The 15,971-nt window shown below is 37.7% G+C and overlaps 1 protein-coding gene across 2 annotated transcripts in view; it reads left to right on the plus strand.

Moving 5' to 3' along the window:
• LOC135212014 (glycine receptor subunit alpha-2-like) overlaps positions 1 to 13,882 on the plus strand; it is a 29,976-nt gene extending 16,094 nt beyond the window's left edge. Inside the window, exons 6-10 of one of the 2 annotated variants that reach the window (XM_064245300.1) lie at positions 9,738 to 9,853; positions 11,012 to 11,143; positions 11,507 to 11,701; positions 12,497 to 12,613; positions 13,254 to 13,882. In XM_064245300.1, coding sequence (XP_064101370.1) covers positions 9,738 to 9,853; positions 11,012 to 11,143; positions 11,507 to 11,701; positions 12,497 to 12,613; positions 13,254 to 13,502 — 809 coding nt within the window. In that variant the 3' untranslated portion in view covers positions 13,503 to 13,882. The remainder of the gene's footprint in view (positions 1 to 9,737; positions 9,854 to 11,011; positions 11,144 to 11,506; positions 11,702 to 12,496; positions 12,614 to 13,253) is intronic. The other variant, XM_064245301.1, reaches the window with a different exon arrangement.
• The last annotated feature ends 2,089 nt before the right edge of the window (positions 13,883 to 15,971 follow it).

Below are 15,971 nucleotides of genomic sequence, written 5' to 3' on the forward strand. Positions count from 1 at the left end.
ATTACGGGAGAATTGATTTACGAGAGAGTTTTGAGATATTTCATGGGAGATTAGTCAATAATTATCACAGATAATTATTCAAGGAGAATTATTACAATGAATTAATGGGAGAAGTCTTGTGTTAATTATTTGTTGAGTTCTTGTAACTTTGGAGAATATTTTCAGTGATTCACGGGGATGAGTTTTGCTGAATCTTGATGAATCTGACTGAATCTTGGTGAATTGTGTGGAATCTTGCTGAACTTTTGCTGAATTTTGTGCTGAATTTTTGGAGAATGGACAAGCATTAACATTGGTGATATTTTTTGTACTGATACTGATGATTTTGATGATAGCAATTTTTTTTGGTGATTTTGTGATAACGATATTTCTGATACTGATTTTTTATATACTAATACGTGGGCGTTTTAATGCTATCAAGGGAGGTGAAATCTTTTTTTGATTTTGGGAGGAACTAACAACACATTAGTTTTATTTTTCTTTTATGAGTTCAGCAGATAATTGCTTGACATCTAGTGAGTTACGGGAGATAGTTAATGGTGCCGTTGATTTTTCTTTTCTCCTTTTTTGGAAATTAGCCATCGCTGACACAAGTTTTTTTTACCAAGGGTGAATTTGAATTTGTTTTTTCTCTCCAGTTAGTGTGAATATTATCTCAGTTCGTGACTTAGAGTCATTGTTCGGGAACGTGTTCGTGTTTTAGCTATTTGATGCTATAGAGTAATATATGGGAGAATTCTTGCATGTTTTGAATGCATACGTAATGGCACTACATTTTTTCTCTGGATATTTGTGTTCCAGAAATTGTGAGTTTTCTTGCACAATACCCTTGTTGTATTTGTGACAACTTTGTGAGAGATAGGAAACTTGGTTAAGTTTTCTAGTGACTTATGTCGTAGTGCATATGGAGAAGTCTTGGCTTAAACACTGTGAGTTGGGAGTTCTGTTATAATGAGTTGTGGCACATTAGTGATTTTTTCTAGAATTTTCTAGACAGTTTTATTTGCCGAGTTTTTGCCTTTTTTTTTAGCAGTTATGCTAAATGGAGAGAGTTTTTATGGTTTTTTACTATAACATTGAGTTATTCTCTGGAGAATTGGAGTTATAATTGAGATATGTTATTTTGGAGTTATATTTGAGATATAATATATGGGAGATATATTTTTGGCCATTGTTGATATTTGCCAATGTGATGAGAGCTATGTTTAGTTCAATTATTTTGCAGCCATCTTTGTTGCAAATGGAGACACATATTTGGAGATTATGGGGCAATATTTGTGAGTATGTGAGTTAGTTGCCTTGAGTGCACATTTTTTGGAGATATATTTTTGGAGCCTTGTTTTGTTCCACATGGAGTTATTGGGGAAATAGAGGTAAATATTTTGTATTTGCCGAAATAGAGGTGACTATTCTCTATTCTTGGAGTGGTGTTTTTTTTTACTGACATGTGGCTATTAGAGAAATAAGAGAGAATAATATGGGGTTGGTTATTAACCAAATGGAGGAAATATTTTTATAACCGGAGTGGTGTTATTATTAATATGGTGTCTCATAATGGAGTTGGAATTGATCTTGGGCGGGTGACCCTCTTTTTGTGGTTATGGGAGTTTTTTTTTTTTTTTTTTTTCGAGACAAGAGAAGATTTCTGTGATTCTCTTTTTTGATTTCGTGACTATTTAGAGGCGAATGGCATTACTGCATTACGAGCCATTTGGAGATGTGTGCATTTTTTTATGTTCACAAGTGTGTTATTCTTGGAGAAATATAATTTGGGGAAAAGTCATGTTGAGAGAATAAGTCTTCGAGACAAATTTTTGAACACATTAGTCATATCCTGGAGTTAATTCTGTGAGATGTGTCTGTTAGACCTTTTTCTAGAGAATCATGAGTTTCCAAACTTATGTGTCTGACTAGACAATTTTTGTGCTGTTGTTTGAGCATGCGTCTGCAGGCGATTTTTCTGCTGACAAGCGATGTGATGAGCGCTGTGCTGTTTCTTTTCCTCTGATGGTGACAGATCAGAATTTTTGCAATATCTGGAAATGTTGGCTATAGCATTTCACGAAAGCGCACGTGTGAGAGTTTGCTTTCTGGCAAATTCCGGGGCTTTACATGGAGCATTTCTTGGGGAAAACGCGGGAGTTATGCATATTATACATATGTTATGTATTTTGTGATTGGGGAAATCTTGTGATTATCCTTTTTTTATTATTATTTTTCTTCCTTTTCCTTGAGAGATATAAGTTGGGGATTGAGCTTAAGTAGCATTTCTTTTTTGGACGGGAGATTTGATTTACCGGGAGATGTAATTTTTCGAGGGTTGTTACTTAAGTAATGGGAGTTTGACATTAAGTCATTGTGATTAATTATTGAGCAGTAAAGGGGTTTTTGCTGTTAAAAGTTGGAGATTTTTGCTGATTTTGTGGGTTGTTTAAATGTCAGAACTTGAGAGAACATTTTTGGGTCTGGGTGTTACGCGATTCTTTTCTTTCTTGAGCTCGTTACGATTTTTTTTTTTTTTTTTTTTTTTGTTTTTTTTTTTTTTTTTTTTTTTGTGAGCACATTCGAGTTTGAAATGTGAGTACAGAAGTCCGTGGAGTTGCTGTGATTTCTGAGTTGTGTGTGTGCTGATGTGTGAATTTGGAGAATTGAGTTGGAGAACTTTATGTTTCTTTTTCTTAGAGAGTTGTGATAATGACTTATCATTTTAGTAGTCATATTTAAGGGAGTTAATTGGGAGACGTTCAGTTAGTATTTCTGACCTTTTTGAGATCATTGTTTGATAGAAGTAGTATGTCTGAGTTAATTTTCTTGGATTGACCAGTGACTTGACTGACATACTAACGTACGCCAAAAGTCGTTCCCCGACACCAGCAAGACGTCCACCAGCCGTGAAGAGAGGTTGCTGCCATGTTGTCCAGGGTGATTACAAGAATTTCCACATGGGTGTTCGAGAGAATTCTACAGCGTGTTTTTTGGGGATCCACAGAAGCCGTGAGAAGTATTCTACGATGAGGGAGGCATTCCGTATTTTGTGATTGGATAAATCTTGTGATTATCCTTTTTTTATTATTATTTTTCTTCCTTTTCCTTGAGAGATATAAGTTGGGGATTGAGCTTAAGTAGCATTTCTTTTTTGGACGGGAGATTTGATTTACCGGGAGATGTAATTTCTTTTTCGAGGGTTGTTACTTAAGTAATGGGAGTTTGACATTAAGTCATTGTGATTAATTATTGAGCAGTAAAGGGGTTTTTGCTGTTAAAAGTTGGAGATTTTTGCTGATTTTGTGGGTTGTTTAAATGTCAGAACTTGAGAGAACATTTTTGGGTCTGGGTGTTACGAGATTCTTTTTCTTTCTTGAGCTCGTTACGATTTTTTTTTTTTTTTTTTTTTTTTTTGTGAGCACATTCGAGTTTGAAATGTGAGTACAGAAGTCCGTGGAGTTGCTGTGATTTCTGAGTTGTGTGTGTGCTGATGTGTGAATTTGGAGAATTGAGTTGGAGAACTTTATGTTTCTTTTTCTTAGAGAGTTGTGATAATGACTTATCATTTTAGTAGTCATATTTAAGGGAGTTAATTGGGAGACGTTCAGTTAGTATTTCTGACCTTTTTGAGATCATTGTTTGATAGAAGTAGTATGTCTGAGTTAATTTTCTTGGATTGACCAGTGACTTGACTGACATACTAACGTACGCCAAAAGTCGTTCCCCGACACCAGCAAGACGTCCACCAGCCGTGAAGAGAGGTTGCTGCCATGTTGTCCAGGGTGATTGCAAGAATTTCCACGTGGGTGTTCGAGAGAATTCTACAGCGTGTTTTTTGGGGATCCACAGAAGCCGTGAGAAGTATTCTACGATGAGGGAGGCATTCCGTCTTCCTACAGTTGCTACAGCCTGCTATAGCCTGTTGCTGTCTGTGCAGCTAGTTGCAGACAAGCGAAGAGGGATATTCAAGAATCCTAATGCAGAAAATATGAGAGAAAATGCGTCTTGTGTTATTGGGAGATAAAGCGTGATAAGACTTTATTTTATAATGCCAGAGACGTGCAGTTTTACTTATTTTATTTTAAGCCGGCCAGTGTTTTGTGTTATAAGCAATTTTGCTAGGCGGGGGCTAGCATTTGTGCGAGGCCGAGCTATCTGTAAGGCCTAGGGGTTTTGATTAATAATATGCGTTCTCTGTGACCTATGGAATGTGGAGAACAGTGCAGAGGTAACGACCTGAGAGTAGCTGATCAATGAGTTTCTGGGGGTGGCGTGAGATAAAAGTGCTTAGTTCAGGAAGTCAATGCACGACAGTTTATGAACTCTTCTCAAAGTGCCTTTGGGAAACTGGATGCAGCTAGAACCGCGAGGCGCTATCGAACTGTGTGTTCGTATGTGCGTGTGTGCCTCTTTCTGTTAAATAGGTTCATACCCAAGCCTATGGGAGGGATTTTGACAGAGGGCTTCGAGTCACAGGCAAAGATGCCGTGGCATTCGCCGGGGGAGTTTTTTGTGACATAGTGTTTAGTGTCCGGCTGTCTGGGTAAGTGTTCAAGTGCTTGTTTGATATCTTGTAAGATGTTCCATTTTATTAACTTTGTCTTTAAACTTGTGTGTACTTACCGGGATGTGTTCTGTTTCTTTGAAACAGACGGATCTGGAATACCGGGGGACAAAAGAGTTCCCAGTGGGGTGTGGACTTTTTGGTGACTTGACATTGTACTGTTTTTGAGTTAGTCTGTAAGACTGGATTACTTGGTTAATTGATTTATTTATTCTTGTTAATAAACGCTAATGTTATGATGCAACTCTCTCATTTTCATTACCTGTTAGAATGGAGAGATTCCTTGGAGAGAGAGAGAGAGAGAGAGAGAGAGATTGTCGGTGCTAGAGAGAGAGAGAGAGAGAGAAAGGTTATAAGTAATGGGATGTGTGGGTCTGCCTTCCGTTTCGTGTCCACGCTTACCTTATGAATACTGGGGGTTCTTCCCCATGTTACATATATATATATATATATATAATATATTATATATATATATATATATATATAATATATATATAATGTCTTGCAATTCCACTATCGTCCCGTGGGTGAAGTATATAAGAGATCCTCACGTGAAAATGAAAGAAGGAGGTACCAAGACTTTCAACTTTTATTCCAAAGTCATCTTCAGGGTACTGAACAATTTTAAGAGAACAACTCATACAAGAAAGCAACATGAGGCCACAAATAATAAAACAAGTCAACAACCTACTTAAGTATGCAAATAAACATTGTTCAAAACAAAAGACATACTTAGCGGAAATATGTAGTTACTAAAATCACAGTACAAAACTATCTGTTTGTAAATTATCTAACAACTTGTTTAACTTTTAAATCATCAAGAATAAAACTATTTAACAATTTGTCCATCTTAAAAAGACCATCGCTCATATTCATGTTATTAAAAGAACTAATGAGGCAACCTTCAACTAACAATGCATTGCTGAACTTCTAAAAACGACTCTAGCTGAATTCCAGTCTATAGGGTGTTCAAAATCCCTCACGTGACAAAAAATGGCACTTGAACCATTCGCAACCCGTACATTATATTTATGCTGTGTAACTCTCTTACTTAGCTCCTTATCAGATTGCCCAATATAAGGCAAATTACAAACAGAGCAATTAATTTTGTACACTCCTCCTGTTGTCATCACTGATTTATTACAAAACAATGCATTTTTGACAGATGAATTATTACTAAAAACAACAATTATATTCAGACATTTCAGGCTACGTACAATTGATAAAATTCACAGTCGTATGGCAACACTAAAATATTTTCAATTTCAAACTTACTTGATCTTTCATGACAATAAAATGATTTTTTGGCGCTTTGGAGGCAACTATCAATAAAATACCTTGGGTAACATAATTCTCTCGCAATTTCATAGATGTTCTTCATTTCCTCGTCTAAGAATTCAGGATCACAAATTCTATATGCCCGTAAAAACATCCCTGAGAAGACTGTTCGTTTTATCTTGGGGTGATAACTGGAAAAATTATGAATGAAAGCATTCACTGCTGTTGGTTTACGGTAAACTTTGAATTTAAAACCGTTGTCGGTTCTCATAACGACTGTGTCAAGAAATGGTAGGGTTTTATCCTGTTCTATTTCCAAATAAGAGACCCCACCGATAAAGTTAATAAACATTATAATAGTACTGTGAAATCTTTGTTAAAGGCGCACCATGAACTAGCCAAGAAATTCTCTGCCGTTAATGTCACTCTTCCTTATATGTATAATGGCACAGGAAAGATTCATAAAGAAGGCAAACCAATCAGACCCATTATCAGTTCGATAGGCTCAGCTTCTTATCATTTGTCAAAATGGTTAGGATCTCTGTTAAATCCGCTGATAGGAAATATATCACGGAAGACCTTATCACGAAGTTGAAAGTCAGAGATGCAAATTGCAGGTTAATTAGGTTTGATGTCAATTCATTGTTTACGAAAGTGCCCATTGATGATCTGCTACAATTTCTACAAGAAAAAAGGAATTATATAAATATTCCTGTTTCCCACCATGTTTTTATTAAGTTGATAAAGTTGTGCATAGTTGTTAATACGTTTACGTTTAATGGTTGTTTTTATAGACAGATTTTTGGTTTGGCAATGGGAAGCTGTTTATCTGCAATTCTCTCAAATATCTATATGGAGTTTTACGAAATCGGATACCTACCAGATATCATTACATTTACTTTGACATGGTACAGATACGTTGATGACGTAATATGCCTGTGGCCACGGGATCGTGACCCCTTGGAGTTTTTAGAACTTTGGAATGGCCTGGTTCCATCCATAAAATTCATATTGAAAATAGAACAGGATAAAACCCTACCATTTCTTGACACCGTCGTTATGAGAACCGACAACGGTTTTACATTCAAAGTTTGCCGTAAACCAACAGCAGTGAATGCTTTCATTCATCATTTTTCCAGCCATCACCCCAAGGTAAAACGAACAGTCTTCTCAGGGATGTTTTTACGGGAATATAGAGTTTGTGATCCTGAATTCTTAGACGAGGAAATGAAAAACATCTATGAAATTACGAGAGAATTATGTTACCCAAGGTATTTTAGTGATAGTTGCCTCCAAAGTGCCAAAAAATCTTTTTATTGTCAGGAAAGATCAAGTAAGTTTGAAATTGAAAATATTTTAGTTTTGCCATACCACTGTGAATTTTTATCAATTGTACGAAGCCTGAAATGTCTGAATATAAATGTTGTTTTTAGTAATAATTCATCTGTCAAAAATGCATTGTCTTGTAATAAATCAGTGATGACGACAGGAGGCGTGTACAAAATTAACTGCTCTGTTTGTAATTTGCCTTATATTGGGCAATCTGATAAGGAGCTAAGTAAGAGAGTTACACAGCGTAAATATAATGTACGGGTTGCGAACGGTTCAAGTGCCATTTTTTGTCACGTGAGAGATTTTGAACACCCTATAGACTGGAATTCAGCTAGAGTCGTTTTTAGAAGTTCATCAATGCATGACAGATTGTTAGTTGAAGGTTGCCACATTAGTTCTTTTAATAACATGAATATGAGCGATGGTCTTTTTAAGATGGACGAATTGTTAAAAAGTTTTATTCTTGATGATTTAAAAGTTAAACAAGTTGTTAGATATTTTACAAACAGATAGTTTTGTACTGTGATTTTAGTAACTACATATTTCCGCTAAGTATGTCTTTTGTTTTGAACAATGTTTATTTGCATACTTAAGTAGGTTGTTGACTTGTTTTATTATTTGTGGCCTCATGTTGCTTTCTTGTATGAGTTGTTCTCTTAAAATTGTTCAGTACCCTGAAGATGACTTTGGAATAAAAGTTGAAATTCTTGGTTCCTCCTTCTTTCATTTTCACGTGAGGATCGATCTTATATATATATATATATATATATATATATATATATATATATATATATATATATATATATAATGTGAAGTAGTATTGTAAATATAATGTGAACTCCATTGTGAATATAATTCATTGACTTGCATATACATAGTTTGATCCTGCTGCACTGTGGAGAAATGGCAAAATGTCTATATGTATATATTATATATATATATATATATATATAGAATATATGTATGTATATGTTATGTGTATATATATATAATATATAATAATATATATATATATATATATATATATTCCTACGTTTTGGTCGGCCTTGAAGTCCCAAATACGCAAAGGAAAATTATTAGAGGGAATGAATGGAAATAAGAGGGCTTCAAACTTACCTTAAATAACTATAAAAAGTATTGATTTGGTTATTTTTACTCTAGAAGGTCGCCATTAAAAACCAGCTAATTACTTTACATTACATTTATTTACAAGAGGCTGTTGAATGGCCTGGGATAAGGCCAGTCAACTGGGCCGCACGTGGACCACTCGTATCTCTCACAAGGGGAGAGCTGGCTAAAATTTAATGCAGTACTTCAATGCTGGTTTCCAAAATTGATCACAGGTAACATGCGTTAAGGAAGCACTTGCGAGTGAGGAGACATGACACGTGACTTAGCAAAGATCTGGAAAAGTTCCCAGATTAGACACAAAATAAAATAGACTTCTTGCACAAATTTAACACACTGGGGGAGGAACTCTAGTGTTTAAATGAAATATTCAATGAAGACTTAAGCTTGAACAGGTCACAGGGGTAACACGTGCCCCGATGGTGACAAAGGAATTTCAGTAGGGAAGTGATAAAAAGGGAGATTTGAAATGGAAGTAGCAAGATTCGTCTTGGAGGAATAGAGCTGGTTGGATTTTGCACTTTCAAGACATACCTTTGATCCTTAGAGGCTTGAACATGTGTCGTGATGTATGAAGGTAGGCTCCAACCAGCTTGGACGTCACAAAGACTGACTTCCAGTCAGGGAGAGGACACGTCTGTCCTACAGGAGTAGCTAGCTTGGACTGAGAACAGGTCAGGATGTTTCGGAATGGCCTGGATTTCACACAGCCTCCGGCATTGTCTGAAAGATGCGAAAACACAACTAGCAGATTTGGGGGGAAAAGAGATCTTATGCTAGGAATTCCTAAAGCCCACATCGAGGCCTATCTAATCCTGTGACCTGCCTTTATTACCCTAAACTCGAGGCCTAAGTTAAAGGCTTATTTTCTTTCCCGCTCCTAATGGAAATTCCAATCTCTGGCCTGCCTTGTGTTTCCCTCTTAGAGTCAGCTGATTATGGGAAAATGGCTGCTCTTCTAGCAACTGAATAATTTAACTAAATGCTGGGTAGACAAGGGGGGCAATAAACATAATATGTATAAATATATATTATATATATATATATATATATATATATATATATATATATATATATATATATATATATATGTGTGTGTGTGTGTGTGTGTGTCGATGTGACTTGTATGCTGTAATTATTTGTTTCTAGACTAGCAGGGTTAAGGCAAAACTTCAGTAGTCAACTCCCAGAATATATTCGAACAAGCAGTTCCTGTTGTAACTTTTTCTTCACAGATTGTTTTTCATCAATGCCTCTGGGAGAGAAGAAATGAGAAATATCGAAAACATTTCGGGAAACAGAAGGGTATTATTATGAATATTACCATTGTTCAAACTATTCCAGTGTTTTTCTTCAGTCTGTTGAAGGCTTGAAACTGTAAAGCGTGACAAATATTCGAAAGGCTCGTGTACTGGGAAACTAAAACCTCTCAAAATTAATCTCCTTCCAGCGTTGGTGTTTGAGGGTAAGAAGAATCCTCTTATACTGAAGAGAAAGTTGACCATAACGACGACGTGTCAGTTCGACCTAGGAGCTTTCCCGTTTGACACTCAGGTGTGCACTATGGTGAGTAGAGATAAACAGTGAATGATAATGTAGTTTAACTACAGCCTATTGTGTACACAGTAATATGCACCAAACACAGCGGGTGTTAACTCCCATAACCATGTCAAAATAACCAAACACTTTGACTATAGTAGATTTGCATCAACCGTGCATTTGATGTCTAGGCCCATTCCTTACGACGCTCCTGATTGGATGTTGATAAGCCAATCACAGGGCAGGAAACTCAGTCTCTTTAGAGAGTTCACATGGGTAGGATCTATGGTCCACCTCTCCAAAGGGATACGTCTTTCAAAAACATCCGTCAGGAGAGGTGGAACATACATCCTGCCCGTCTGAACTCGAGAGAGAGACTAAGAGTTTCCAGCCCTGTGACGGGCTTATCAACAGCAATCAGGAGCGTCGTAAGGGACGGACCTAGACATCAAATGCACCGTTGGTGTGATCCTACTATAAAAGTCCTTATTCTCATCGCAGGCAATAAAAGATGATATATACTTTCATAGAAAAATAAGGCTCATGTACTGAGTAAGATGGTTGGTTTTTATCTTAAACAATCTTCCATTCAGGCTTTCTTCACATACTCGATGTGATTAAGGGCAATGCCACACGTTGGTCGCATTTAAGCATCTTTCATAATGTCTGTTTGCTTGTCCAAGCATTCCTGACCTCCGGCCCCTCTTCATTTAAAAACAAAGTCATGTAGTAAGTACGTATGGGATAGTGATACGCAAATGTCCAGGAATCAAATGATTTATACTTGTTTATCAATGAGCTAACTTTATGCCAGCATGATCTTTTGCTCATAGAGCAGCCCGTAATTTATTCTTGAGATCAAGCCCACTTTGGTTATGCCATGTAGGCGGAAATTTAAGTTACAGGTGGGTGGACCACTTTGCACCTGAGACCTGATGTCAGCTTATGCCCATAACGCACAAACACGTGTCTTGGAAGCAGCTTCCCGCAACTGGCTGCTGAGCCTGGCAATTAAATCTGGTTTTGGCAGCGTAGCTCAGCACTTACCTAAAACCCTTGTGCCCGAGACAGGCCAACCTCTTTCCTCTTCACTTCACGATCTTCCCTGTGATGAACACCCATGCTACTCTTGAGCAGTGTTGACGACTACAGCTGGTAATATCAAGTTTACTTTTCTATTTGTAGATTACCAGGCTTTCTAAGGTGACGAAGGAGTACGTCAAGCTGGAACCTCTCGGGAGGGGAGTGCACTTCCTGGGAGTTCGACGAGGACTGGAATACCAGCTGGAATCTGAGGTCATGATCAGGAAGAACGATGTAATTATCATACACGCAGATATTGTTTACTTCTATCAGTGATGTCAGAGAGAGAAGTTGTATATTCTTCCAGTTGGCCTGTCCACTTCAATCTTGATTTGATTTTGAAATAGATATAGGTCTAAGATTTCTTTTTTTCTAGAGTTCAAGCCTAGTTTTATAGCTTGGCAGATTCATTCAGGGGCTTTGATGAAATCTTTTGAATACCTCAAACAGTACACCCACAGATCTTTCATTCATTTCAACTCAGCAGATTCAGACAGACTTAGTCACTTTACGAAAGACTCGTTGTTAGTCCAGAGCTGTGACCTCCACTCCTGACAGTTTCAAAAGGATGGGATCTTTTTTTCTCTCTCTCTCTAGGGCAACTACAGCGGCGTTGAGGTGAAACTGACCTTTTACAGCCTCTCCATGTTCTACATCTTCTCGACCTATCTTCCCACACTCATTATCGTCATCATCGTCTATTCCATACTGTTCTACCCACTCACTGCCTTTGAGGAGAGAATAAATGTTGGACTGACTGGCCTTCTGGTCGAAGCTACCCTCTTTTCTCAGGTAAAGAGAGATTCAGATACAGGAAGCAAAGAATAATCATTATTACTACTGTACTACCACTATAGTAGATTCACATCAACCGTGCATTCGATGTCTAGGCAAGTTCCTTCCGACGCTCCTGATTGTCTGTTGATAAGCGAATCACAGAGCTGGAAACTCTCAGTCTCTAGAGAGAGTTCACATAGACAGGATATATGTTCTACCTCTCCTGAGGGATACTTTTGAAAGACGTATCCCTCAGGAGAAGTGGAACATACATCCTGCCTATGTGAGCACTCTCCAGAGACTGAGATTTTCCAGCCCTGTGATTCTCTTATCAACAGCCAATCAGGAGCGCCGTAAGGGACTGACTGGCCTAAACATCGGATGCACGGTTGATGTGAATCCACTATAGTAGTAGCAGTGGCAGTATCTTTTACGAAAGACACCTTGACGGTAGAATGGATTATCAGTCAAACCCCATGAATTATGTGTATTAATAGGAAGTTAGTTTCTTGTGAATGCCAAAAGACTCAGAGCTGAAAATGCAGACATGTTATAGCTACAGAAAAAATCTGATTCGTCTCAACAGCAGTTATCATTTCTTCCAATGGTAACAACATCGATTTACCTTACATTTTCAGTCAAATAAAAGTCGTTCGTCTCATGATTTTTTAAAAGTCGTATTTCTATTTTCATCTCAGATTACACAGAACAGACAAAACTAGATTTATACTAGACTGAAAGTGATTAAAATGTTTACATTTGAATATATGATCTCACTATTTTTCAAATCTTTCTTTTTCTACATCTCAGGTCAGCAGCTCCATCCCCAGAACGGCCTACCTGAAATTGGTTGACGTGTGGTTCGTCTATTGCGTCATAAGCTTGTTTGCAGTCTGTGTCGTAATTGTTGTGATCCAGTATTTGCATGTAAGTATTAGCCAGATGGACAGAGATGTGTGCATAGTCTTCTGTAAGGTGGGCGAGTTCATTCCTGCATAAATAAGTCATTGTTTTTTACCGTCTTTAAACAATGGGGACAGAATGGCTGAAGGTGGAACTTCTTCTATCTTATTTTGAACAGCCACAAACACGCGGATGTCAAGCGGTATTAGCACCCTAGAACTCTGATAATCGTTCATCCCTGTTATGAGATATGTCTGGTAACCACTGCTTATAACATAGTGCATACTGTAATGAATATGTCAGAAGAGACGGGCAGAATTCGGTAGGCTTTTGCAAAACTAGGTCTAAAGTTGGTCGCGAATATTCAGCTCTTGTTACTGAAAAGATATATACAGCAATACCGTTCTTTTAATAACTGATCTCTTCTTTCTGTATTGCTTGTTAACTTTCCATTACCTCTTTCAAATGAACACCATATTCTTTAGAAGCTTCAACTTCAAGTCAGTGCCTCCAGTGGGCTTGTTCTATTTGAATAGGTTTCATGCTCCGAATATTTAATGATAATAAAAAAAAACTGGAAAGTTTCATTTGTGGTATTAGGGAGCATGACATTGTGTCATCTTAGGTTATATTCTCTAATTTTCCGTTCTTTGCTCTTCCCCAGACGGAAGTGGGCGACATCAATTCGAAAAAGAGCGCTAACAACGGACTCATGAGAATGAACAAGTTCGACCAGGCGGTGCTGAACCGCTTGCGAGCCGTGAAGGTGAACTACATCTGCCGTATCGTCTACCCAGTGATCTCTGCGATTTTCCTCATCGCCTACGCCGTCATCGGCTACAAGAAGAGCGATCGGGGCAAGGAACTTTATTTTGCAAATGCGTTCACTGGCGAAGAGTCACTGGGAAATTAGTTCCAACGGAGTGTGGGAACCCCAGTGCTCATACGAACGGAAGTCATAAAATTTCTTGAAAACATTGATTCGCTGATTTTTCATGAAAAAAAAAACTCTTTTGGATAGGGTTTTCCACATGATTTCTATGAATATAGCCAGGGGCCTTTCTCTCTCCAATGATATTAGTTGGGCCATGTCTAGTGAGCCCTTAATGAAAATTTGTGTTGAGTAGCGGCGTTTAGTACTGTAAGCAACCTAAATCGAAGTCGTAGTCTTGTCCATCTTCACGGATGTGATGTAAACATAACCAATACTAATGTCAGAAAGACCGTCCAACAATACAAGGTAACATAAGCCTATGCTGGAGACCGCAAATCGTCAATCCAACGAATAGAAGACAGGTTAGTCTGAGTCTGCGGAAATATGACCAAACCCTACCAGTGAAATGTTCAGTAAGCATTTCGAGGCTAATGGAACATTCTACTAACAATTGATGGTCTTTGCTTAAGATGTTTCATAAAGAATTAAGTTCATGAAAGTATCCTTATCATTGCACCCCGATTCACATAAATATTCAGTTAAATATTCACAAGACATTTATTCGTACCCATCTGGCAAATCTTCAGGGATAATAACTCACTTTCCAGTTCACGGTCAATCTCCTTATTTTAGTGTATGGGAAGCTCTTCATCTTCTTTCCCACCGTTATCCCTTCACTAATGGGTTGGTTGCCTGATGCGCCTTTCCTTGCAACATCAGGCATGGGTTATTATTTGGCAAAGGGTTTTTTTTTACAACCGCATGCCCTTGCTGTCATCAACCACATATTGGCGGTGGGCCTCGCCTGTGACTAAAAAGTCCACCTGCAAGGCAGCAGTTTCCACAGTTATTGGCGGTGGGCCTAGCCTTTGACTAAAAAATTAAGACTGCAAGGCAGCAGCTGTCCTTTTAGACCCCTTTTACGACACGCAGGACCTACGGTGGCAGTATTCTTACACACCCCTACCACAGGGTGGAAGCTATAACTGTCTTCAGGTACAATAAACTTGCACCAAGAATGTCCTGAGGAATTCCTACGGTTGGAGTGGAGTAGCACATTCCCGGTACACGCTAATCCGTTCAACTTACTATTTCATGAACAGCCTAGTTAGATCAGCTTAAATAATAATAATAAAATGTATCTGAACAACGACGCTGTCGACTCTTCTTCACACATTATATGTTACGATTATCGTATCATTTAGAAGTAAGTTTGATTATTTTATTTTGTCCCTTTAAGATGAGCAGTGACTATTTACTGCTGTCCCAAGACACCAACAGCTGGTGAACGGAGTACCAACACAGTTCTCAAGTTGTGCTGGCTTCACCTATACGACTAATCAGCAGTACTACTTATGTCCAATCAATGATAAGCCTCCTCAGAAGTGTCTGAATGTTTGTCAAATAAATATGCTAAAGCAATTAGGGTTGCTGGTATATCAGTAGTCCTAGGTTCTTTCCTATTGTCGGTTGCAATGCACTACAAAAATCGCGAGCTATATCATTTTCATGCATGTTGACAATGTAATCCAAATATTAAAATAATACATTGGCGCTTAGTCTTAATATATTATCCTTGCTATGAGCTACACAAATCATTACTATGATAATCGTGATTCTTGAGCAATAAATGCTTTATTGTTTGAATGATACAGATCGCAAGACTTTAGTACGACCTGATTCTTAATTAGCATTTATCAGTTTCTGTAGTACCATGTTTTTCTTCACTTTAAATCGAAAAGGTTTCATTACGTATTAACACGCGTGTTTTACAAGACATAAAAAACAATATATTGAAAGGCATGTTGCTATTCATGTCATTATTTCTTTATGTCAGCAGTTTAAAATGAAGTTAAAAGATCCTATAGTAGATTCACATCAACCGTTAATTTTATGTCTAGGCCAGTCCCTTACGACGCTCCTGATTGGCTGTTGATAAGCCAGTCACAGGGCTGGAAACTCAGCCTCTCGAGTGTTCACATGGGTACGATCTATGTTCCACCTTTTCTGAGGGATGCGTCTTTCAGGAGAGATGGAACATACATCCTGCCTATGTGAACTCTCTCTCTCGAGAGAGTTTCCAGCCCTGTGATTGGCTTATCAACTGCCAATCAGAAGCGTTGTAAAGGCCTGTTCACACTAGGAAACTTGTTTGCAAACATTGTTTGCGAACAATTTTTACCGTATATTTGTTTCTCATCCAGAATGGAAAACATTTAGTGTTTCTGTGTGTAGATGTATATATATACCCATCTATATTGTCTGTATATTTTTATATATACATATGTATACATGCATATATGTATATATACTACACATGTACATTGTATGTACGAATATGTTTATGTACATAATCTATATATGTATGTATGTATGTGTATATACAAGGTGTAACACGAGTTTACGCAAATATTGTGGGAAATGAAAGAATCACTATATCTATCTATC

Source organism: Macrobrachium nipponense, chromosome 40 (assembly GCF_015104395.2).
Source record: "Macrobrachium nipponense isolate FS-2020 chromosome 40, ASM1510439v2, whole genome shotgun sequence".
NCBI lineage: Eukaryota > Metazoa > Arthropoda > Malacostraca > Decapoda > Palaemonidae > Macrobrachium > Macrobrachium nipponense.